Source organism: Syngnathus scovelli, chromosome 7 (genome assembly GCF_024217435.2).
Source record: "Syngnathus scovelli strain Florida chromosome 7, RoL_Ssco_1.2, whole genome shotgun sequence".
Classification (NCBI taxonomy): domain Eukaryota; kingdom Metazoa; phylum Chordata; class Actinopteri; order Syngnathiformes; family Syngnathidae; genus Syngnathus; species Syngnathus scovelli.
This window is the reverse complement of record NC_090853.1, coordinates 6,802,588-6,827,986: the sequence shown is the minus strand read 5'-3', so window position 1 is coordinate 6,827,986 and position 25,399 is coordinate 6,802,588. Positions and strand designations below refer to the sequence as shown.

At 39.4% G+C, this 25,399-nt stretch overlaps 1 protein-coding gene across 2 annotated transcripts in view; it reads left to right on the top strand.

Moving 5' to 3' along the window:
• The window catches only part of LOC125972832 (cGMP-dependent 3',5'-cyclic phosphodiesterase), a 109,994-nt gene extending 85,265 nt beyond the window's left edge, over positions 1-24,729 (top strand). For both annotated transcript variants that reach the window (XM_049726831.2, XM_049726832.2), the window contains 29 exons: positions 3,547-3,636; positions 3,987-4,075; positions 8,180-8,289; positions 8,691-8,746; positions 8,885-8,944; positions 9,146-9,302; positions 9,792-9,844; positions 10,584-10,658; positions 10,758-10,799; positions 11,042-11,110; positions 11,190-11,320; positions 13,274-13,385; positions 13,481-13,520; positions 13,994-14,057; positions 14,227-14,308; positions 14,592-14,766; positions 15,267-15,379; positions 16,518-16,595; positions 16,684-16,806; positions 16,897-16,967; positions 17,636-17,758; positions 17,850-17,937; positions 18,355-18,402; positions 18,863-18,937; positions 19,016-19,115; positions 19,616-19,728; positions 20,406-20,444; positions 20,536-20,642; positions 21,838-24,729. In XM_049726831.2, the coding sequence (XP_049582788.1) occupies positions 3,547-3,636; positions 3,987-4,075; positions 8,180-8,289; positions 8,691-8,746; positions 8,885-8,944; positions 9,146-9,302; positions 9,792-9,844; positions 10,584-10,658; positions 10,758-10,799; positions 11,042-11,110; positions 11,190-11,320; positions 13,274-13,385; positions 13,481-13,520; positions 13,994-14,057; positions 14,227-14,308; positions 14,592-14,766; positions 15,267-15,379; positions 16,518-16,595; positions 16,684-16,806; positions 16,897-16,967; positions 17,636-17,758; positions 17,850-17,937; positions 18,355-18,402; positions 18,863-18,937; positions 19,016-19,115; positions 19,616-19,728; positions 20,406-20,444; positions 20,536-20,642; positions 21,838-22,072 (2,718 nt within the window). In that variant the 3' untranslated portion in view covers positions 22,073-24,729. The remainder of the gene's footprint in view (positions 1-3,546; positions 3,637-3,986; positions 4,076-8,179; positions 8,290-8,690; positions 8,747-8,884; positions 8,945-9,145; positions 9,303-9,791; positions 9,845-10,583; positions 10,659-10,757; positions 10,800-11,041; positions 11,111-11,189; positions 11,321-13,273; positions 13,386-13,480; positions 13,521-13,993; positions 14,058-14,226; positions 14,309-14,591; positions 14,767-15,266; positions 15,380-16,517; positions 16,596-16,683; positions 16,807-16,896; positions 16,968-17,635; positions 17,759-17,849; positions 17,938-18,354; positions 18,403-18,862; positions 18,938-19,015; positions 19,116-19,615; positions 19,729-20,405; positions 20,445-20,535; positions 20,643-21,837) is intronic.
• The last annotated feature ends 670 nt before the right edge of the window (positions 24,730-25,399 follow it).

Genomic DNA, 25,399 nt, shown 5'->3' with positions numbered 1-25,399 from the left:
GCTGGTCTTGCGTTAATGGGATGTTCAGTGAATATTAGTCAAACAGCATATTTGTTTGAAGAATTCTCTGTGATTCTTTCCTGATTATTTGGGCCGTACACATGGCACAAATATACACTGTGTGTATGAGGGTGACAGGATTGGTAAATTTGTGGGCAGTAGGTAGAGGCTATAAAATCCTAATGAGAGGAATTTGTTTAGTTGTGCTCATCACAGGTGCCATCCAAAATGTCATAGCTCTTAGTGAGATGACAAATGCTGGTGATTAAAAAAAACAGACAAGTGGGAGATGAGAGGAGACGTGAGGAAAGCGTGGAGAGATAGAATGAGGCAATTTTATGGCAAGACAAAACCAACAAAATCACTTCATGCATTAGGATGATTCAGTTTAACATTTCGATTTTGAGGGTTGGGTTACTCACGCGGAAGCAAATTGTGGAGAAGAAATATCTATTTAAAAGATAAAGTAGCAAATAAATACAATAATGACAATACACCATTATCATAATCATGTTAGCAGGAGATGATAGCGTTGTCATGGCATTTTCAATTCCGATAAAAGCTTTGTCTAAATTAACTCAAAATGAAATGGCATTGGAAAAAACATAATCTTGTTAGCGTAATGAAATGATGTCTCTTTTTCCGTTCACAAATTTGAAGACTGCCCCTTCCATTTGTACTAATATCCACATGACTATGTCCTCCATACAAAGTGTGTCACGGATTTTCTGGAACAATAAGCAAAGGTTTTTCAGACAATATAGACACAGTTCATAGTTCAGCACCGGGTTTCCCCAGAGATATGTACTAAGCCCCCTCTTGTTCACACACTGCACAATTACCAAACTGACATGTAGTGAAGTTTGGGGATGATGATTAGTCTCTGTATAGAAAGGAAATAAAACATCTGGTGGACTAGTGCAAAGCTCTCTGTATCAGTATGAAGACGACCAAGTAGGATGACGGCGGACTTCAAGAACCGCATCGCCCCTTGCCACCCTGTACATTGGAAGAGCAGTACTGGAATTGGTGTCCAAATTACAAGCACAACTTTCTGAGGACTGAGAGCTCCAAAAATAAAATCTCTTCAAATGACATTAAAGGCTGCTCAGATGACTGTGGGGAATAACCCTCAACCAAAGATACACTTTTTCATACCTTCCCCTCAGGCAGGAGGTTACGGAACATCTGGAGCTTTATCACCCGGGGGAGGAGCAGCTTCTTTCCGCCAGGAATTTAGCACTGTTAACGTCAAACAATGCTCTGTAGCCTCAAGATCAACACCCCTCACTTCCTATGACTATTTATCTCTGCACGTCAAAACTTTTTTATATTATTTTTGTTGAGGACAAAAAGACCTTCTCAACACCAGGAGCAATTCAAGCCTCTTGCATTTTCATTCTTCTGCATCATCTTTCACACATTTAAACCGTGAATAAGCATCTCCTTTATCTCAGTATGGTATTTTTTAATTCTTTTTTGTTTTCACGTCTTGGGATTTTTTGTGCCGTATCGTGAAAATGTATGAAAATTAAATTCCTTGAGTCCTTGAAAAATGAAATGTCCTCATTCATTAAATTGACAAATAATAACGTGTCTGATGAGGCGTGACCAGCAGATGATTTGATATAAAAGATGTGTTGTGGGTTATTGTGAGAAATGATTGTGAAAGGTCATAAGACAGACTTTTGACATTTACCGAGGCATAGCTCTACTTGGTATTGCGTGCGCTCACATACCAAGAGTGGCAGATAATATATTAGTTTGCATTCCGTTTCCAATCAAACATCACTTAGGACGATTTCCGCAAGCATTTCATGCTCTTTGGCTGATGATGCAACCCGCTCTGATTGGAAGCCATTCTCTGTGGTTAGCCTAGGTCCAACTTCATTACGACACCACCATGGCCGTGTGATTGAGTGATCAAAGCTAATCACATTTAATCATATGTAAAAAGCACCAGATAGCTTAGGGATGGCTAAACTCTCCCCTCGACTCCCATTTTTTTGCTCGGCTCGCATCCTTCACACTCTGACCCAGCACACACACACACACATGCACACACGTCCTTGTCTTTCCTGTTTATTAAAAATTCTGAGTGCGAGTGAGTGGCAGACAAGAAGATAGAATAGTTGAGGGGGAGTTTTTAAAGTTGGACATCCTTGGTAAAAGGCCTTGCAGGCATTCCAGAGAGAAACAAGATGTTCTGTGTGACTAATAGCTTTATAAGGACAAGCTGAATATGATCTGGCACTCACAGACGATATTTTGACCATGATGTTCAACTTTCCTATTTATATTCACCCCGCCCGCCGTCTCGAAAGCAGCTGTGTGTTAAGCATCTTAGATTTCTTCCACTATTTCTCAATGCTTTGATCAGATATTGATGTCCTGCTGAGATGCACTTTCACTAAAATGTTGGAATAATGCAGAGTGATAAGTGGAAGGAATAAAAATAAATGGCACCCAGTGTGCAACATCTGAGTTGAAGTTGTGACCCAGGCTTTTGCTCAAGTTTTTGGAGCGCAATGATGCAAAAATTCTCGAGGCACCGTCGAAACGTGTTGTCTTCCATCTTAATTTGCTTTGAAGAAGTTGAACTGAAACAAGCCTCAAAGAAAGCCATCTTCTCTACAAACTACAAAGTCCTGGACAACAGTGTGCAGCGCAGGGATCAGCACCTAATTGTACACCTTTATAGATACGGCGCCTCCTGCATATGCATGAAGCTTTCATCAAGATTTTTCCACTCTTTGCTAGGAAATTGAAAAGGGAGGGGAGCACCCTTTTATTAGGGGAAAAAGAAAGGCCTGATTGCGTGCCTTTTATCAGTGTACACACTAAAGGTTTCGTTTATCATGCTTGGGATGATTCGGTATCAAGTTGTTTTTACATTCTTTGCACAAACCTGTTTTTCAGTGGAACACATATTTTATTCATGTCATTCCTATCAACAGAGGATATTGGAACTTGATCAGCTCTAAATGTTTAGGCCTGTGAACAAAAAGAAACTTCCTTGTTTGTTTCAGCACTGATTAGATCCCAGTTGCCCAGATGATCACTTGTTCTAAAGAGACGATGAAGATTACCACCATTGTGCAATGCATTATGTATTAAATCCATTATTATTATTATATGTTTTTATTATGTATTATGTTATGTTCTGATTTATAAGCCGAATATATTTTTTGCTGGGCCCACTTTACACTATTATTCTATGAATCATGAGCTTTTTCTTGCCTAAGAAACGCTGCGAGTGAATTGCCACGCATTAGGTTTTCACAGTGCATGAATCAAATTCATCAAATGTCCAGGAGAGCAAACCTAATCCTCAAAAAGAGTTTTAGTTTAAGTGCCTCCAGTGTGTCAGTGTTTGAATGTAGCCTAGAGAGTTTTCCAGCTTGTTAAGTAGCTTGTGACATAGAACTTGCTCATAACACCAAATGAGAGAACTTTAGCTCAGGGCTCCGACTTGAAGATCCCGATGTTTATTTGAAATGAGGAGCCAAAAGAGAAACAAGGGCATATGTTTGTCTCCTTCCACAGGATGCTCTGCTGCAGCTGGCAGCCGTTGTCGATGTGCGCTCGCTGCGAGTGGCCCTTCGAGATGGCGTACAGACGCTGTTACCCCACACGGTATAAACACACACACACACACGTTTAAAATGTTCTCTGAGTGGTGTAGTTAACGCCAGAAAAATCACATTACAGTGTTCCACACCCACCCATAAAGGCAAAAAATAGAAATATATGAAAACAACTGCTACATTAACATACACATACAAATAGAGCAATCAACAATCCTCGGGCATTTTCTCTGCTCTTTGGGAACAAAGAGGTCCATAGGGGGTCTTCTCTCCCCCTTCTTCTTGCTCTGAATTCTGCTACATTTTCTTCCAATACTGCTAGCCAGATTATTGCATTGTCCTACACAACTCTGAATTCACACTTCTAATAAATGTTTGTGTGTGTGGTTTTCATTCTAGGAGTGTGTATGTGTGTACACACTAGATGGAAACTCAAGGCTGCTGTCGGACGACCCGCCGCACGAGCTGCCACAGGAGGGCAAGATCAGGTGCGTGCTGTTTGTGTGTGTGTGCACCACGACGCAGATGTTTGCTTTGAGTGGCTGACTGCTGCGCGTTGATTTGCTGCGCCTTTGTCGAGGGAGGTGGTGCCCTGAGAGGCATTGCAATAAGGGAAGGGAAGAGGGATGATTATGAGCTGCTCAGCGCTCAATCACGTCACACGCTGGCCTCGCTTCATACCGCTCAGTCTGCCATGACAACCTCGACGGTTCCCCTTTTACCTCGGAGCAACCAATTCCACTCCAAGGAGCCGAGAAACACAAGAACGCCACAAGGTGCCTTTGAGACGTCCTCAATTGACTGTCAAAAGTTGGGATTTGTTGGGTATAAAATGAAGGTAACTGGTCATTTGGCCACTCCTAATAAGCCCTCAGCGTTTCATCATTTTGCTACATTTCATGATGACTGAGTGATTGTGATAAGACGCCAAAAGCACTTCATGGTGGTATTGAACCTTCTAAATTTCGATCTGTCCGCTCCACTTTCCTCTACTTAATGCTCCACTTCCTCGTCTTCAGCGGATGGAAGACTGCAGGGCTCGTGGAGGTGACAATGCTCGAGTTCCAAAAGAGGCCCAGTTAATGTCGTCTTAAGTGCTCTCCAGAAGCTTTGTGCTACTACCGTGGCTACCCATGCGCTAAAACCCAGCACTACATTATTGATGAAACTGTCTCTTTGTCAGACAAGAGGCCCCTTTAACAGCTCACATTGACACACACACACACACACACCAAAATGTACATGCACATGTACGTATATGCGGAGACAGTCCCGCAAAGAAACAAGTACCGTGTACACTAGAGGTTATTTTATCCATTCATCTTAACGCGAGTTCACAGTAGATTATCTTAATTAGTGACACAAGTGAGTCAGAAATATTAGGAACCCAACGTGTGGCAACCTAAGTGAAGATGTTGTCCGTAGGTGTGAATTTTTTTTTTTTACTGGTTTTGTCCATGGGACCACCATTATAACCAAGAAGCAACTTGGGGACCACTGCTTTGGCGGAATATTATTTTATTTTGCACCAAAGGAGGATAAACCCACACAGGTTATTATTTGCATCTGTATGTTTATTTTGGAAATCTCAGCTACATTTGAAATAATTTGGATAGGTAAATGATTCGTTACAATCATTTTCCATTTCCAATTTTACGGACCACCTACAATAGCGCCACGGACCACTAAAGGGCCCCGGACCTACAGTTGACAACCCCTGGTCTAAATATATGTTGCTGGTGACCAGTTCGGGGTGCAGCCCGAATCTTGGCCAAAGTCAGCTGGGATAGACCCCAGCACACTCGCAAGCGGTCAAGAGATTAAATGGATGAATAATGAAAATGACTAGAAAAAAAGTTATTTCACCAGGAATAGTCTTTCGATGTACTTGAATAATTTCCTGGGGTTAAAGTTTAGAATTTCTAAGAATTTTAATGAGTGCATTCGAAAGGGTTAAAGTCTTGCAGGCTTTTTTCACAGCTTGCGAGCCACATTAATCAAGTCACCTTTTCCTCAGGCAGACACATTGTCAGAGCTGTTTTTAATCTTGCTCTCTACCAAGAACTAGCGCTCGCCTGGCACTTTGGACACACGAGTTGTCATGGTACTCATTTCATGTTTTACCGTGTTGGGAGAAATTTCTGAAAATTTACTGAAGAAGCTCAGCTAGCGTGCAATGTCTGCACAACCTGAAAGTTTTCTACTTTTGAAGTTTTTGACCGCTCATGTTTAATTTTAGAACTTCTTGATGAACACATATAGGTAATACTGTACCTATCCAGCTGTCCAATATAAACTTATTTTATAGAACACAGCTAGAAAATAATCATCAAGGTCACACAAACGGTATAAAATTAATATCTAATAAAATTATAGAACCTGAGCCAGCAACCTCAAACTGGTCAAAATTGACTAGCCCAGACTGAGCTAAATTTATACTCCCTGAGGTTGCAGACATCAGTTGGTGCTGTAAATTAATTCTTAAACTGTTAATTAAATTTTTAATGAAAAGTGTTTTTGAAAAATGTTTCATGTTTATTCCAAATTAATTAAAATTTTTACTGTTGCAAAATGTGAGCCAGCAACCTCATTCTTAGTTTAGCATCACAGAATGGGTAAAATAAATTAACTACTTCACAAAAGTGTTGCATTTAATCGTTAGCGTTAATTAAAAAATATGAAAGATGTTTGACATTCAGCAAACATTTATGAAATGTAATTTTGTTTAGCTTTTGTGTGGAATTATTTTTTGAGCTCTTTATATCTTCTTGTCATGCTGTGTGACTGATTGTAGCAATAACTACATCAAAGTCAAAATAAATAATACAGTATTTATACTATTCAATATAACAATTTAATAAACTATAAGATTTTGTAATTTAAACAATAAGTCAGAAGTTGTTTAGTATTTTTTTAAACCATCTATATCAATTTTATTGGATTTACTTAATAAAATAAGCAACGGATGAATAATACACATTACTTTATATATTCTACTATATTTCAAATGAAAATTTGTCTTAATGTAATAAATAATGTCAAGTGGTGCAACCAATATTAATCAGGTGGTCCAACTAATGTAAACCAATGTGACCAAATGGTTTCTAAATGTCACGTGTGTAGTTATATATTCAATATATGAATCTGAATTATTTCCTATCTTTAAATACAAAAAAATGAAGATTAACAATACGCCGCCAAATTAATCAATCAGGACCGACTCGTGAGTAGCAGTGCTCCCCTCCAAGAAGGTCAGTGACCCCTGGCTCCAACCTGTAACACACCCTCAGTGTGTTTCACTGATGGCTGTGTAGTAAAGAAGCTCACAGTGTTATTAAAGCAGGATTCAATATCATTAGAGCCACCCTGGTGTGGTTAATGATGACATGATGAAGTCTTCTCTCCCACATACACTCAAAGGCCACGGCAGGTGCATTTACACATTTGCGGTGTAATCCAATATCTGGATCGCATTTGGCTGCATTGTTGTAAGCATGCCATCTCAAGCTAAGTATTTTCCCCGTCTAATCCCATTTTACTGTCAGGTAGCAACTAAATGATAGTGGACTTCCCAGGCTTCCATTGACCTCCCATCGGAGCCACTGCATTAGCTTTTGCCCTCCCATGTGTGAATTTACACAACGATCGTACAGTAAAGCTGGGCAATACGTAAAGGGCAATCCCTTTGGTACCATCGTAAGCTACGCCAATAATGTTTTTTTTTTTTTCTGAAACGTACGGTTCCTTAGTGAGATGAAATAAATGGACATTTAAAAGTCAATGCACCGTACACAGTGCAACGCTGAAAGCGGAATTTAGACGCTTTGAGCATGTAATGGGTGTTTTGTGTTGTGTGAGTTGCTGCTAGAGAGTTCGGGATATTATTAAATGAAGCACAGATGATGATGAATTTACCTTCTTACATTGTTTTTATTGCTCATTTCCATAAGCGATTGAAGCGCAAAATGTTGTCATGTTGCTAAATGTTTACAGTCAGCTTCAGATTTACATTTAGGTTTTGCTTGTGAAGACTACAAAAATACTATTTTGAGGTGTAAACGGCATATAAATGAGATATTTCTTGGAGTTAGCAAAACCAGCTGAGAGAAGATGGAAAATCAGTAAGAGGCATCACAACAGATTTGTATTTTCCATTTCCAATACAAGCTTTTGAAATGTTCTGAAGAAAAAAAAAATCATTGATATACCAAGAAAAAGGTAGCTTGAAAGTAAAACAGCTGTTAGAAATCCTCAAAGTTGTTTGATGGATGAAGATGGAAACACCTAGAAATAAATAAAAGCTGATCGTCTCTTTTGATTTCAAACCAATCAATCAATCAATCACCATCTGCTCTCAATGTCTTACTCAAGGTTTATAATTCTTCCCATTTTTTTTTGTTTTTTTTTTTCGTTTTTCAGGGGCTGTCAGTTGATATTTGTCAACTGTGGTCATGTGAAGTCCTTTGAGACGTTTCTGTGATTTAGGGCGATATAAATAAATTTGATTAGACTCGACTTGGTCGATCTTTGGCTCTCTGTAAGTTAACTGCATTTGTTCTACTTCAACCAAACCTTTTCTCTTTTCTCAACAGGAGTGTTGTCGAGCAGCTGAAGCGATGTCAGTGTGCCGGCTTTCCCTCATCGGAAGTGCCAGAAAAATACAAAACTTCTCTTGCAGCCCCCTTAAAGGCACACCAAAGAGGTATGTAGAGAATATTAAATTGCGGATGGATGGACAAACGGACAGATGGATCATGTACTTATTTTCCCACATGTTCCGAAAGTTGCAGCTTCATGAATACATGTCTAATTTTTTTTTTTTTCAATAATATGCTGATGCCGCTTCTCTTTCTGCAAAGAGGGTAATAACAGTGTTGCGCAAGGGCGTTGATGGTGTCCCTTGTTGAATTCATATTTCATGTTCTATTCACGCATTTCCATTAGGAACAACAACACGAAAAAAAAACAAATTGGATAAAAAAAAAGATTAAGAACGAGGCAAGGACATGGAGGGGAAAATGAAAGGGTGCTCAAAGGAGTGAATTTAAATGAAGATATCTTCTTTCTCCCCCTGCCTTCTTTCCTTCCTTGTTTTTCTCTTAGCTGTTGTTATTCCTATCTTGGATCAAGAGCAGACCAAGGCCATCGCTGTCTTACTGGTCAGTCCTTGCTTTCACAAAACACACACAGGATGGTGAATCAAGATTGATGTTCATTGGTGTAGTGTCACATAAGATCTTTGCAGATAGACAGTAGATTCCACTGAATGTTGTTTTTTGCTTTTATATGTGTTGTAGGTGGGCTGTAGTCCTCTCTCCGATCAAGATGAAGCGCATCTTAGCACGCTGGGAAAACATGTACGTTTACCTTAACAGCTCTTGTTTTGACCTTGTTTTTTTCCATGATGCATATCGGGCATATGAAAAAGCCTTAACCTTGCACGTACTTTATAAACCCATAAAGCAATTTTCCCTTCTCATCTGAAAGTTAATTGGCATCAATTCTCGAATGACCTTTTGCTCATTGGTGTGTTTTTGTTCTCGCACGTAACACGGCAGGCCTCGGTGGCATGCGTCCGCGTCCATCTGGTTCAGGCGTCCTACCAGAGGCCCCCACTCAGCCCCTCTCCCATTCAATCCCACAATGCACTGCTGCACCTCAATGTCTCGGACCAGGACTACAGCGAGTTGGACCGCAACATCCTCCAACTTTGTGGTACGTCAACATACACAAACACACAGTGAGGTGAGAAATCCAAAGGGAGCGTAACGTGCCGATTGAGAGATCTATGAATTTGGATCTTTGCTAAGACAAGAACTTCATGCATAATGGAATTTGATAACGCTGCTCCCAGGAACACAAGCTTTATTTGCTCATCTCTAATTGTCAACAAATGAGAGTTGCCGTGGGGTCTCGGCCCACATTTTGTTTTGCTCCCTCTCTGTCAAACCTTGGCTTCTTCCTTCCTTGCACTCTTCTACTTGTCTTCATTATTACGGTATCTGTTTGCCGGTTCCTATTCACCCCTCCCTGACCTGGCTCTGTCATACAGCCTCTCTCTGGGGATTGCTTTCTGTCCAATTGCGTACATGTTCTGCATTCCTGCCTCGGACCTTTTTTTTTTTTTTTTTATATATATCCCTCTTTGCCCTCGCTCTTCTTTGTTTTACAGTCATCACTCTCCCTCTCTGCCCTGTCTTGTAGGTGAGCTTTATGACCTTGACGCAGCGTCTCTCCAGCTCAAAGTCATCAATTATGTAAGCGCTTGACATCAGTCATGCACTCTCACGTACGTTCACATACGCATTATACCTGCCAAACATGAGAATCTTCCTATCTGCACCACAAATTGTTATGATAACACTTCCGATGTTGTCGTTAACCTTCTGATCACATCCAGGGAGAGTAGTGAAACAAAGAGAAATGTGAAAGCTAGCATATATTAAAGGAAAAGCATGTGGAGAAAGTCACATAGTGTTCTAAAGTATAGAAAAGAGGTGAGAATGGGTAAGAGATGACCAATGGAAAAAAAAAAAAAAGTTATTTCAAAAGAATGATCTATTTGTTGGGCGGAGTTTGTGGTGGTTCTCATTGGATTTTATTTTGGGGAAAATGTGCCAAAGGGCCTTCTTATATGCCGGAATGTGCATTAGTGTACATATTTGTTCAATAGTGTGTTAATGGGGGATGAGTGTGTTGGCTGTGGTTGGCATTTAATCTTGTCCTGAAGCCAGCTCCGTGGATTACAGGAGTGTGAAGATGCACTGCTATTATGATATCGGAGTGTGTGGGTGGATGTGTATGCATACAGTGTGTGTGCGCTGACGTGCACGGGCAGCCAAAATTACAGTAAGAGGAAAATCAGTAAGATGGACGGACACACGTAAATTGAACCTGATTGTGCCTTTTATGATTTATTGGTCTACCACACACACACACACATATTGCCATGTGAGTCCATATTAACCTTTCTCATGTGTGTTTGTGTCTACATAGCTGCAGCAGCAGACTCGGTCACAGTGTTGTTGTCTGCTGTTAGTGTCTGAGGACAACCACCAGCTTTTTTGCCAGGTACATTCACAAAAGGAATATGAAATGTCAACAGCTTGTGATTAATTTGAAAAATGTATTGATTACACTCAAAATTATGTGATATCCTCTGACCTTTAGGTAGTCGGAGACAAAGTTCTGGAGGAGGAAATCAGTTTCCCGGTGAGGCCAGCAATCATGTTTGTCAGTGAGTGATGTGTGTATACAGAAAATATTACACAATTGGACTTGGATTTGCTAAAGCTGCAGTTAATTTTAAGTTTCAGAGCTACTTCAAATTTCTATTGAGCAAGCTTAGGTTGAATTTGTAATTTTGACAACACACCTTTTTGTGGCTTAATGCCGATTTTTTTTAATCAAATAGCTGACCTTTCACATGACTCATTTTCCCCTTCTGTTTATAGCTGATGTTTGGACGTTTCGGTCAGGTTGTCGAGAAGAAGAAGCCAATTACGCTTCAAGACATCAGTGCTGTAAGGAAAATAATCTCTTTCCAACTGTCTATCAGTTTTGCGTGTTCATTCTGTGTGCACTCTGGTCAAAATCCCTCAGGAGGAGCGTAGGCAGCTGTCTAGTATGTTGGCCTGTGAGATCTCCTCCATGCTGTGCGTCCCTGTTGTGAGCAGGGCTACGGGCCAAGTGGTGGCTCTGGCGTGCGCCTTCAACAAGCAGGGTGGACAGAGGTATGTTAGTGGCTGAAACAAAATTGTCATTCTTGTGGATTCAAATTCATGCAGTCTCGTGAATTATTCCAATTTATTTGAATAGGACAGTAATTAAATCAGATTTGGCTAGAAGCATGCACAATGAGTGTGGGCTCATTTTCCTTATTTGTTAATTGCACAAGCTGTAAAAAAAATATATTTTTGCAGCAGAATATTTATGTATTAATTCTGTATGTAAATCCCCCTCCTGCACTTTATCCCATTTAAATTTTTAATTTAAATTCCCAAACATTCACCAAAATCCACATGAAAAATTTTGAAATCCTTCCGTATTTTCAACCTTACTGTGATAACAAACAGACCAACCATTCGTTCACTTGATGTTTTCACTGCTGTTTCAATGAATCCCCCCGAACCAGCAGGATGCACTGCACAGCCCACATGAATAGATCGTATCAAGCTGGGCGATATGTCAGCTCCCTACTTGTGTGCGGACGTGTAATTGGCAGGAATCTGACCTCTCCCTATGTGCCGGATAAATCCGTCACCTATATCGGAGTCTTTGGTATCTGTTCTTCTAACTGCAAATTCACTAACAAGACATACACACACATGTGTGCGGTGCTTTTTAAAAACACACTCGCTCTGCAGCCAGCACTAGATGGGACAAAAATGATGTCCTTTAATTTATTGGTACCTCATTACTATAGTAACAGCCGCAGGATTGTGGAAGTAGCGAATCTTTTCTCACTCCCTCAACATCATTACAGTTTCTATACCGCTTATCGTGTTCAAGGTCATGGGAAGGTGGACCGACACCAGACAAAAGCCGGACTACACTCTTGACAGTCAGTTGCAGGGCACATCTAGAGACAGACAAGCATTTACATTCCCATTGAGTGAGAACTGAACTGATTCTGCCTCCACCAAAGTCAGGCATTCCTCCCCTTTTAAGTGTTAAATTTAGATTGAAATGCCCTGAGACAAAGGATGAATGAATAAACATATTTTGGTAGTCCTGTTTTTGGAGTGTACATGTAGTCAACACAAACATAATTTTGTTTGCGGCACAGAGTGGGATGAAGATGGTGTTTGAAATTGAATTTTAATCATCTATATGCGGAGAGCTTACGAGGTTTAAATGTCATTTTGTAGCAGTTCTATTAGCCTTTCGAATGTAATTGGTGTCGCGGACTTGAGAATTTTTCTTTTCAACAAATTACAAAGAGCCTTAGAGAAAACGCCTCAGCGTGTGCTGCTATACTGTACGTTCGGTGAGCTCTTTGTGTGCCATTTCCTTTGTGGAACGAGTACTCGGTGTGTCTGGTCTTTGGAAGCAAAGCTGCCTGGCCTTCAAATCCGTTCCATGTACTTCAAGGCTATTTTCTCTAGTGGGAAGAAAGAAACAAGATGCAGTGTATGCTTAAAGGAGAGAAAGAAAGAGGGGGAGGAACTCAAGACCACTGCATTGTGCTCTATCGCACGTCAATCACAGACTAGCTTCTATTATGGGAGTGAACTTCATTTCACTTGTTCCGAGGCATGTTCTAGGTTGGATATGATTCATGCCTCCTTCGCAGGTTTCCCACAAGGCTCAGCTAAGGGCAAGAAAGCCTCGGGGCTATTCTTCACAATTTACATTTGCCCAATAATGTACCACTGCCCTCTCTAGACAAGAAGAGACTACTGCAGGCAATTATCTCAGAGGTCAGAATCTGTTAGCAAATTATTATTTTTTTGCCTGTTTAAAACTGTGACTTAATTGGATATGGAGGTAAACTAAGCTGATGTAAACTATTGAAATATGCGTCAAAGTAGGTTGCACACAAATAATTATACCTCTGTGGCAGTGTAGAAAAACGGCGGATTATGTTTCGAAAGGACACATGTTTTTCATTGAGAGTTATTTATCCTCTTCGTTGGCTTGTCGTAAATGTTCACGTAAGAACCGAGTCCACACGTTGCCAACAGACACACGGAGGCGGACGAGCACGCCATCCAACACTGTTTCTGCTACACTTCGACGGTCCTCACCTCAACTTTGGCCTTCCAGAAGGAACAGAAACTGAAAGTAGAGTGCCAGGTAATATGCCCATGCACAAACATCAATCCTATTTGTATGCATTAATAAACATTCAATCTAAAGAGTTTTTTTCTCTATGCTTTTTCTCCACATAGGCACTCTTGCAAGTGGCCAAAAATCTCTTCACACACTTGGGTATGATGTTGCTCTGCATTCCTGTCTGTATTTCATGACACAGGACATTGCAGAACATTTCAAATTAATGTCTGACACATATAAAAGAGTGCCAAATGAAACACATGGTGCATGTAATGGAGAAAAATATTAAAGATGCGAAAGGTGATTACACCCGCAGCCATAAAATTACAAGCGCATTAAAAGTGAAGGCTTCAGATATTTCAAGTGTCTTAAACAGTAAGCCCCATCAGTACAATTAGTCTTTGCTCAGCCATCACGATTGCTGCGACAGCGGATTCGATCAATCTGTGAAACAAATGGCACCTCTTGGCATCGAGCGTTGTTAACAAAAAAGCTTATCAGCTCGAATAAATGAATCACCGTTACTCGTGCTTCTATCTCCCATTATTTATCTAGTCCTTTAATTGCTGTAATTTCCCTCCCGTTTTATTTTTATTTCCTCTCATCCTGCCTCTCCTTTATACTTTCAGATGATGTGTCAGTGCTCTTACAGGAAATTATAGTGGAGGCCAGGAACCTCAGTGGTGCAGAGATGTAAGTCAGCGTGCGTGGGGGGGGAACAGTGTGAATGTCTTCATCCCTTTTTGCAAAATGCTATCTTGCCTCGTTTAATGAGGGTTCAAAATGACCTGAGATGAAATGGAATAAATGGCATTTTGGCGGCTTTGCCCTTCTCTGAACTTTTCTCTGTGTGTCTTTTCAGCTGTTCGGTGTTCTTGCTGGATCGCCATAGCCACGAGTTAGTGGCCAAAGTGTTTGACGGTGGTGTGGTTAGTGATGAAGAGGTATGTTTTTAAACAATCCGCCGCAAAGTCAATGTATAGTTTGTTTTTGCAGTTTGATGACCTAACCTAGTTTAGTTTTTATTCTTATGGGCACATTGACATGCATTGAATGTAACGTCAACATTTGAAACAACTAAGTCAAATGTGTTTTAGGAATATAAAAAGTCTACACACCCCACATCAATTGCTTTGATTTTGTTTGTTGACAGTGCCACACTTGAATGGTTGAGAAAGAACTATGGATTAAATGTAACACAAGGTTTCATGTATGCTTTCCCTGCAGAAGGAATTCCGTATCCCAGCAGATCAGGGTATTGCCGGCCATGTGGCGACCACCGGTCAAATCCTGAACATTAAGGACGCCTACTCCCATCCTCTTTTCTATCGTGGTGTGGACGACAGTACCGGTTTCAGGACTCGCAACATCCTCTGCTTCCCCATCAAAGATGAGAACGATGGTGAGCTGTGATTTGGAAATCTCTTCATAAAAAAAAAAAAAAAACGTGTCCCAGGGTAGTTCTGCTCGACTTTGGAAAGGTTACAATTTTTTTCCCATGCTGACAGAATAGTTTTTCTGTTAGCATCTGCCTCATGTCAGTCCAGGTAGAAAACCTAGAGCTGTCTTGTAGATTTGAATATTTTATCCAGAGATGGAATTCATGATTTTTTAAGTGCGGGCGAAAATGTAAAAATAAGTATGAATATTGTAACAGACTAGAACACCTCCAGGAATCAACAACGAAAAATAATGTCAATTGACGTTATAATTTCGAAGCTTCTAGAAAGACTTTTGACAGGATTTTTATGCGTGTGCAGTTTCCCAACCTTGTTGCTTTTTTTTTTTTTTTTTTTTGTCACTCATGTTCTTCCTTCATTAGTAACCACCCTGCTCACCTTTGCCCATGCATGTTGATGATCTGACTTTCCTCTATTTGTAATCCTCCTTAATATTCCTCAGAGGTGATCGGGGTTGCTGAGTTGGTGAATAAAATGAACGGGCCTTGGTTCAACCGCTTTGATGAGGATTTGGCCACGGCTTTTTCTATCTACTGTGGTATTAGCATTGCCCATGTAAGTCTCTTCTCTCACATATTTACTCAACTGTTACTAGGAATTTGGATTTATCTGATTTCAAATTGCTCATATCCTCTGATTGATTGCGTTGTCAAAGAAATATTTTTGCAGTATTTACAGCTTCACCTTGGTCATGGCTGTAAATTAGTACCTTGCTGAATGCACCGGAGAATATCGATATTGTCTGATAAGCCAGAATCAGCTCGGAGGGAAATGCTGAGTCGAGTAGAGTCAGAGTAGAGCGCCAATGGAGGTCTCCGGGGAAATTTGAAGAGATTCCAGGATGTGATAGAAGCAAGCAGCTTTTATGTTGTAGTGCAAAGGCTTTGTGGGACTGCTGCACACCCATTAAACTCAATCTGATGGAGTTGACAAAGATTATGTTGAAGACAGTGTTTGCGATAGTAAGGATTATCTCATAAACCTACATGAGAAACAAATTAAGAATGGGAGTTGTTTTTTTATTTGAACAACTAATTTATTGAAATGGACTTGAATGACTTTATAGTTCCGTCGTAATGATAAAAGCACCCATCAGTGATGTTATAAATATTGTAGAATAAGTTTAGTAGGTTCGCCTTGATACTAAAAAATTTTCCAATGTATGATTTATAATGACTGCAGGTGTTTGATAGTTTGTCTAACTGTAGGATTTTTAATTTGAAAAATATTTGCCCTCCAGGCAGTTCATTTAACATTTAAACAGGAGCAAGTTGCATTATTCATCAACAGTTAATCGTGATAAGGACTACACCGAAATGTAATCGGCCTCCGATTTGGAAGTTTTACACAATGACCGTGGATCTGAAAAGGTGGATTAGGTCATTAAAATAATGTGAGAATGTATTTCTATTACTTTTGGCACTTGAAGGTAGAGAAGGCTGAATCCTAAAGGCATTACATGAATGCGGGGAAGAAAATAAAAAGAGGGTCATTTGGATGTCCTCAACATGAAAGATTACCTACCACTTTTCAGCACTGAATTTATATTTTCATTTTACTTGAAAATACATCTGAGATTGTGAGAGGTCAAATGCATTTTTCACTCCACAGACTAATTTTATAGGAAGGATAAAGTACAAATGTGGGGCCTTGTGAAAGATGTAATTTATGTAACTATTTGCTGTGCCCATAGTCGTTGCTGTACAAGAAGGTCCATGAAGCACAGTTCAGATCTCACCTGGCCAATGAAATGATGAAGTACCATATGAAGGTAAACTTAAATTGCATGGCCCACAGAGGCACTGGTTTGAACCTTGGTGCTTTTTTACGCAACATCATTCAGTGTGTGTATGCTACAGCTTTCAGAGGACGAGGTGTGTAAACTGCTGGTAGTAGGAATTGAGCCGGTAAAGAAGATCCATCCTTGCTTTGCTGAGTTCACCTACACGCCGCGCTCGCTACCTGATGAGACCACACCGATGGTAAGAAGAGCAATATGAGGGAAGATGTATGGAACAAATAGAAGGAATGATTGATTGTATAGAAAATGATTTTGCCGTGTGTGTCTGCAGTGTGTCCTCAGCATGTTTGAAGACATGGGTTTCATCAACACGTACAAGATCGACAGGCAGACTCTTGCCAGGTTGGATATTCTCAGCCTTACATTTGCAGTATAGGTAGTCTTCAATTTAGGAAAATAATGGGTTCTGGGAGGCTATGAGTCGAATTGTAGGTCAAGACTTTTTGTTTCGAAATTAAATTTTATTAAATTAAAACAAACATTTAAAGTATTGAATTAATTAGATTTAGATTAATTTTCTCAAATAGATTTAGATTGATTTTATTAAATGAAAATAAATAATATTTGTATCATATTTAAATAATATATATGTAATTCTAAATAATATTTATATTAAATTAATTAAATTATACAGAGTAGATCCTGTTTGCACATAAATTAAATAAAAATAAAATGAATTAAATTTTCACACAGTAGAGTAATGATACCTCAGGGGGTCTGCAAAACAAAAATAACGTGTTACAAAACCAAAACATTCAGCTGAGTAGAAATATGGGAAACAAAATCCCGAAAGTCCAGTTATCTGGCCTAAAACCTGGGGGTCTTGGGGGGGGGGGCACTCTGCTAGTGCTTTGTTTGTATCTATGAACGTTCATAAGTTGAAGACTACCTTTATTAGCTTATAATTATGAAGCACTGCAAATGTGGTTTTCATCTTTTTATCTAATCGTAGATGAAGAGGACTACCTAACGCTGGCTATTCTGAATTCTTGTTTTATTCCTTTTTATAGGTTTTGTTTAATGGTCAAGAAAGGCTACAGGGACCCACCCTACCACAATTGGATGCACGCATTCTCTGTCTCCCACTTCTGCTACCTGCTCTACAAAAACCTTGGGCTGTCCAACTACCTCGAGTGAGTCTCCAGCCGTGACCCAGAATAAGCCTTGACAGTGACGCTACTTGTTGCCTGCTATGAAATCCATTTCCTCTGCTTTCATTTTTAGGGATATAGAGATTTTAGCTCTCTTTGTCTCCTGTCTGTGCCATGACCTGGATCATCGCGGGACCAACAATTCATTCCAAGTGGCCTCGGTGAGAACATGAATCTAGAATAGTCGATGCAATGACGCACACTGATGGTTAAAAGGAGTACACGTCCTGAGCGTGAGTCATAGAATGAAGTTTTGTAATGCATCTCCACGTGTGGGTTATGAGTAGGAGTAGAAACAAGAAGTGTTTGTCAGTGATGCCCTATGGGATTGTGTCTCACCTCCATGAGACACAAGATTGTCATTGTGATTGCAAGCATGTTCGTGTGTTCGCCCTCATCATGTAAACCCCCCCCCCCCCGACCTTCACTTGCTATTTCAAGATTCATTGTAAAAGCGGCTCACAGTCTTCAATGAAAGGCTTATGGCTTGAGGGCTGGGGGGCTCTTGTTGCTTTTAAATCAATGCAACATATGCGATGAAAGACTGTGTTTCATTTGTTGACTGTCTCTATTTTCAGCAATCTGTGCTGGCTGCTCTCTACAGCTCAGAGGGATCTGTGATGGAGGTAAAAGCACAGCAGGAATGTGTGAGACGGAGGCATGTTGTGAATGCCATATAGTATTAGCCTATTTTTTTGCGTACAGTCAAGCCTCAGAATTGGTTCTAAGAGCTTGAGGAAAATTGAAATAACAATTCCGAACACAAATGAACAGGAGATGAGACAAAGCCGTTCTTCTCTAACTGTTGATAGTTACTTGTATTGGGTCTTTATACACTTACTTGACAGTGAACCGTGATAAAATGTTGCTTAAAATTGTAATTGTGTGTAATTTATTATTTTGACACTTTTCATTATTTGTAATGGGGAAAAAATAATTCCAAAGCTCAATTGAAAACGGAATTTTTCTGTCATTGTGTATTTTGCGTCACCTAGTGGTCAAAACGTACACTTTCTACACTTTTTTTTATAACATGATTTCGCAGTGATCCTTTCAGGAGTTATTTATTTGTGTTTTTTTCCACAGAGACATCATTTTGCACAGGCCATCGCCATTCTAAATACTCAAGGCTGCAACATTTTTGAGAAGTTCTCCAGAAAGGTGCCATCTAAAAAGAATATTTTCATGTATCCGTGTTCACTGTTGTTAACTTGGTGTGTCGTAATGTGCTGATTTTAGGATTACCAGCGCATGCTCGACTTGATGAGGGAAATCATTCTGGCTACAGACCTGGCTCATCACCTTCGCATATTCAGAGACTTACAGAAGATGGCTGATGGTGGGTACCAGATGGTGGGGGATGTGACATCATCAATTATTATTTTACCTGTAATTAATTAATCGTCAGTGTGAGCCTTTTTACCTCGAATAACAGCACCTGAATTACTGCAAAAACACTTTATAACTGGATATAGTGTAGAAGAAATATTAATACAACATAAAGTGAGAACCTTTACCATTCCAGCAAATTGCTACTTGAGCTTGCGCAAGCAGTAACTTACTGTAGTTTTGCATTCTATAATTGGCTATTACCTCTTGACCGGTGGTGTGTAACTTCAGAGTCAATGCAATCAATTAAAAGTCATCCTGGTTGAATGTCTACAAAATGGAGCCAATTTCCAAGCATTCAAAATGTTGAGTGCCTGCCTGTCAGTCATGGACTCATGTCCATCCATACTGTTTCTATTTTTCCCTTTTTTTCGAAATTGATTGCATTGCATTGAAATATTACCTTTGAAATAATATGGTGACTGTGTGTTTGTGCGTCGATGGCTTTAGATGGCTATGATCCTAAAAGCAGTACCCACCACTCTTTGCTGCTGTGCCTGCTGATGACATCATGTGACCTGTCAGACCAAACCAAGGGCTGGAAAACCACTCGCAAGATTGCTGTCAGTGTTTTTTTCTATTTTGTGATGCATGTAACATGTTGATGTCAAGCAAAGTTTGTCACTAAAATTGATTTTAATGACATGGAACTAATTATGCAGATTGCTAAAAGTTACCTGCAGTACAAAGGTGTGGACAGCAGGTGTTGCTAGCACATTGGTTTAACGGTGTTATCAACATTCCTTAAAATGTACCCATCCCAAGTGATTACACAGCAACACTAAATCATTTCTGACAAAATGGAGATTATCAACTGTTTAGTTGTGTACCAGCATGTAGTGCTTTATTTCGAGGGATGGCAATGCATGTAGGATTAGGTTTAATCTTGCTCTGTCCCCTTTTCAACACCAAATCCCTGACTAAATCCAAAAAGACCTAAAATATTGTTTTTTATTTGTATTACAGTACTTTATTGTATTGCCATGACACCACTTAAACCGGAAGAGCCAAACACAGAAAATGCATCCTTTTTTTTTTTTTAAATGTGATGTTTTGTCATTTTGGACTTCCATCGTTAAGTCAACATGGACTGATTCTAAAAACATAGATAAAATAAATAATTTATACCCTGGTAACTCTTTAGTTAAAGAAAAAATAGTTTTTAAAGAGAAGCAATGATGTATCTTGTACATAAAGTATGCTGAATGAACAATGACACGTCACTCTGTGTTATCTACAGGAACTTATCTATAAAGAATTCTTCTCTCAAGGAGATCTGGTATGTGCCCGGACACTGTTAAATAACCAATTTAACATCTTTATCAAGTTGTCTCCAGGCTGAACGCAATAAATCTTGGCTGTGTGTATAGGAAAAAGCCATGGGGAACAGGCCCAGTGAGATGATGGACAGAGAAAAAGCATACATCCCAGAACTACAGATCAGCTTCATGGAGCACATCGCCATGCCCATTTACAAGTGCGTACCAAACAAAACTCTCACACACTCTTACACATTTTGATCAGGGTCAACGTTGGAATCTCCTCCAAAACAAACTTTTTAATAAATTCAAGAAAGTGGACTAATTCTTTCACGAGCTTGAACCAGACTGTAATTCTGCTTCCATCTGCATACTTGTCTGAATGCATTAGCAAATCCAGAAGTCATCCAGTGAGTTGCATTCTGACCATATACAAATAGGCATTTCTAGTTAATATACCAAGAGATCAGTGAAAAAAAGCCATGTGTGTAATTATGTAAAACAGCATCTCGGTCCCCAGTACCAAGCAAGAGCCAAAGTAAAATGTGAACACAGTGAAGCGTTCATTGCCAAATATCTAGATAATTTTCTCAAAGCTTGGCAGACAGGACTGAAAAGGAGAATAAATGTTGGACTCATATTTGTCTAAACGAGAGAGCTTTTTTGGCTCAGATTCATTTGGCTGATTATGCAGCCACCATCTGCCCACACATGAAGCAATATCAGTGATGATGGGTTTTGTTTTTAAACTGTGTTGCCCCCTACTGGCCAAATACCTTTATAGCAGGTGGCGCCACACTTTATGGCTACAATGTCTGCGCAGTACATAAACCTGCACAGGTCAATGACATCGAGTACTGAAGATATCTAAATAAGATGCTTTGTAGACACTATAAAACTCATAATGTTGCACTCTATCATACTTTAAGCTGATACATATTTTGCTGCTTTTATGGAGGTGAACACAGTGGTGAGAAGTAACAAAATACAAATACTTAGTCTCTGTAGTTTTATTTAGGTAGCTGTACTTTACCAGAGTATTTATTTTTGGCTCGACTTAACTTTTACTCCTTTTAATTAAAAATATATATCATTATTTAGTCTTGATTTTTATAACGTGGGCTTTTTTTTCTTCTCCAAAATCTGTGGGTGATGAGAGCAGAAGAGTTGTAAAAAAATAGCAAAACCAAGAATTATTTTTGTAAAGGTGGACTTTTTGGTTGCACTCTTGTATTGCATCTCAAAATATTGTGCAGGTGTACTTAATGCTTGTTTGCCCGCTCTAGATACTAAGTTAAATTGTACTATAGATTCTCCACTGTCCAATCTGTCCCGGTTACTCCAAAAAAATACCAATGAAAACGCCTCAGTTACCTCTAAAAATGACTTCTTTCATTCATTGTGTTCCATTAGGCTGCTGTCTGAACTATTTCCTGGGGCCACCGAGCTCTACGAAAGAGTGGCGGCGAATCGAGAGCAGTGGACCAAAGTGTCCCACAAGTTCACCATCCGGGGGTTGCCTAGCAACAACAGCCTAGACTTCTTGGACCAGGAATATGAGCTACTGCAGTCCCAGGGCGCTTTCGGGAGCGACCACCTCTGCCTTAACGGCTGCCTTGACGATTGTGAAGGGGGGCACGGACAGTGACACTAGTAGCCCATCTTCAGGGTCATGAAGTTGTTTTTTTGTGGTCCAATAAAGAGGCTGAGGACACCTTTTAGTGGCCTGAGAGGGAGGAGGTCAGTCACTTTGAAGCTTAGCAGCCATGCAGGACGGACAGAACAACATTTCTAAAAAATCCAATGAGACGATCGATCTGAAACGTCTGAAGTGGTTTTTGGTGATCACATGCTTCATGTTGCTCATGTGCCCAGTTCTTGAGCGCAGAAGTCGGTGCAGTGACAACTTCAACGAGATGTTTTACAAGTTCATACGTGCAGTACTCATCCTGATTAAGATTGTACAAACAATGACACACATGAACGTCTGTCTTTACAGAAACCTTCGGGGGGGGATATGTTGTCATGCAAACATAAAAGTGCTTATTATTTGAGTGTCATGTTCCATGATGGTGGATATTGATTTGAATCACTGAGCGTCGTTCACACACAAGCGACTGCCATCAATTTAAGAATGCTTGTGAATTTTTTTTTTTTTTACGTCACTATTAATTTATTCAAAATGACAATGCAGTCTATGTTTCCATATAATAGGAATATTTTTGTATTGAATAGTTAGAATTAAACAATAGAGCATTTCATCCCTACATTGCCACAAAAATCCACAAGGGCAATTTGCTTTTGACTTCTCAAGCCTTTGGGCAAAACAGGTTGACAATCACTCCCCTACTAGCGTCATAGTACATTTAAAAAAAAAAAAATTCAAACGCTACCACAATTTATTTAATAATGTCTTCACCGTCACTTGCCAACTTTTTTCTTACTATCCTCCCAAAATCAATATAGAGCCCTTTAAACGATCCATCCCACCTGTCGTGTAAATGAGCCATAGCTGAGTGTGCTCCACCAAGTGTGTCATATGGATCTGCCTTATTGTGCATCTTTGCTGCCTTTCTTAGAGCTTTTAATATATACCAACTGAAACATAAGAGCCTGTTTATTATTGTGTATTTGTTATAGGCATAGCTTGACTATCAGTGTGTTGACTGAAGGACCACCACACTCAAGACAATGTAGATTTGTGAAATAACCTTTGTAAAGACAGTTGTCATTTCACCTGTTTTGGTTTCAAATATCAAGTCATCATTTGGCTGTTATTACTGGTCAAGTGTCAGTGAGGTCGAAAAAAAAAAAAAAGGAATCAGAGATGTAGCCATCGATGAAATTATTCCCAAAGGAAAAGTTTTGAAAGTATTTTTTTTTTCCAGCTCTCAGATTGTACCTCATTTAGAAATGTTGGGAGTTCTGTGTTCAATGTTGCACCACTTTTACCTTGTTTTAAATAGGAAATGCTGCAGCTTTTGTGAAGCCAACCACTGAGTTACACAACATAACTATCTGTAATGGAGAACACTGTATGTGGGCTGCGTGTGTGCGTGCGTGGCGAGCGTGAGCATGCGTGGATGGATGGAAGAGAGTTCATGACCAAATGAGTGCATAAAAATTGTGACTGTGTGGGTAGCAGGGAAAGAGAGATTCCAATTAAGCTAGTGCAGTCTTTTCAACGCATTTGAAATGATATGTTCTCGATAATGCCAGCGGGGTGGAGGAAAGTATAGAATAATGCAATCAGGGTGTGTGCATGTACTGTTTGTCTCGTGTGTCATTGGCAATACGTGTGTGTGTGTGTGTGTGTGGTATGAGTTGACTGCCTTGGTTAGGTTTTCTACTAAGATGTTTTCAAAGGGCATATATTACATGTGTTTTAACAGTTTTTTTTCTCTCCTCCTCGAGTTTTCTTTTAAATTGTTCCATACCATGTAAGCTCATCTGAAGCATCTGCCTTTTTCATGTGCAATATGAAATGTCTGCCTGAGTGAAAATGTAAATTCCCTAGTCTCTTGTTAATTTATTTCCTGAGGTTTGAGCTGGCTGAGGCTTTTGAGGTCAGGGTGAGTGAAGTGTGACTGTTTTAATGGTAGAATGCCTCGGAAAGTTCAGATCTCAACTTTTGAGTGTGTATCTGTCATTGTGTCGCTTTTACAGTCAGGGCTATTTGTGCCAGGTGAAGAATTTCTTGGCTGAGCTTCAGCGTCAAACGTAAACTTATTTCTTCATTGTCTAATTATATAGTTAATGACGTGGGCTATTGTTAAATGTTTTTGTTTTTCTGCTACATCTTTGTCAGCCTTGAAATGTCCCCGTCGATGTTTGAAGCCAATCTTTGTCTCCATTACAAAGCAGCAGGATTCTAACTTGCGATAAGGCCATCGCAATACTCATCTGTGACTTACAGTGGCAAAAATATTTCTGTAAATAGGAAGGGGTCAAGAAGGATATGTTACAATGTATATCATTCTAACAATGGGAAATATTTTCTATGTAATTAAAAGTGCTTCTTTTGAGTTTTTTTCCCCTCCAAACAACTTTCAAGAGACACGAGAAAAAAAACGTGTATTCAGAATTTCTAATGATGCAGCACAAACAGAAACTCAATCTAATCCGACACTGTATAAAAGATGCTTTCAAGAAGCAAAATACTGTCATTTGGTTTTTTTTTTTTTTTTGCTGTTTTGTTGAGTCTGAGAGCTTGACTTTCAATGAACAATGATATACTTGGGATGGGTGGCAAATGGATGACTTAGTTCATTTGTGGAATAAATGTGATGAAAGGTGTTAACATTAGTGACTCCAAATATTTTTTGTATTATTCTTTTAAGTCAGTGGTGTCGTTAGGGTTTCCCTCAGAGGGCCATGAAACTATATAAATAATGACCTCATCACAACAAATTAATAATCCATTTTAAAATTAAGTCAAGGATAGCAGTTCAAGTTAATGTATAAATGAAATGGTCAAGTTTAGCAAAAACTGTAGAGGTTTATGCACAAGATTTGCTTTAGCAAGCAACATTAAATGGCCATGCCGCAAGCCTGAGAATTACGCCTGAGGGAAAAATAAGAGCTTTGAAGTGGCTAAACTATGACACTAATTTGATCATATTTCTATATGAGCGTATTTTCCCCAAAACAATGCAATTCCATAATTATTTCACTTAAACTGCCAATATACGCTGTAAGCACTTTTTCTGATTACACATCACAAACCTTTTTAATTATGTCTCCTTTTTTTTCGTCTTTTTACGTCATGTTGTCATCTAGGCATATTGAACAATTACAAGCCTATTTTGACAAAGTAAGGAGTAGAAAGTACAGATACTGTATCTGTTATCAACTGAGGAAATGTAAAAGTCCGTTGTAAAATAAATCCATTAAATGCAGTAGCGTAGATACCTTAAATAAAACAACTACTTCAATACAGTAACAGCAGATAATTGGTTTAATAGCGTGAAATAAC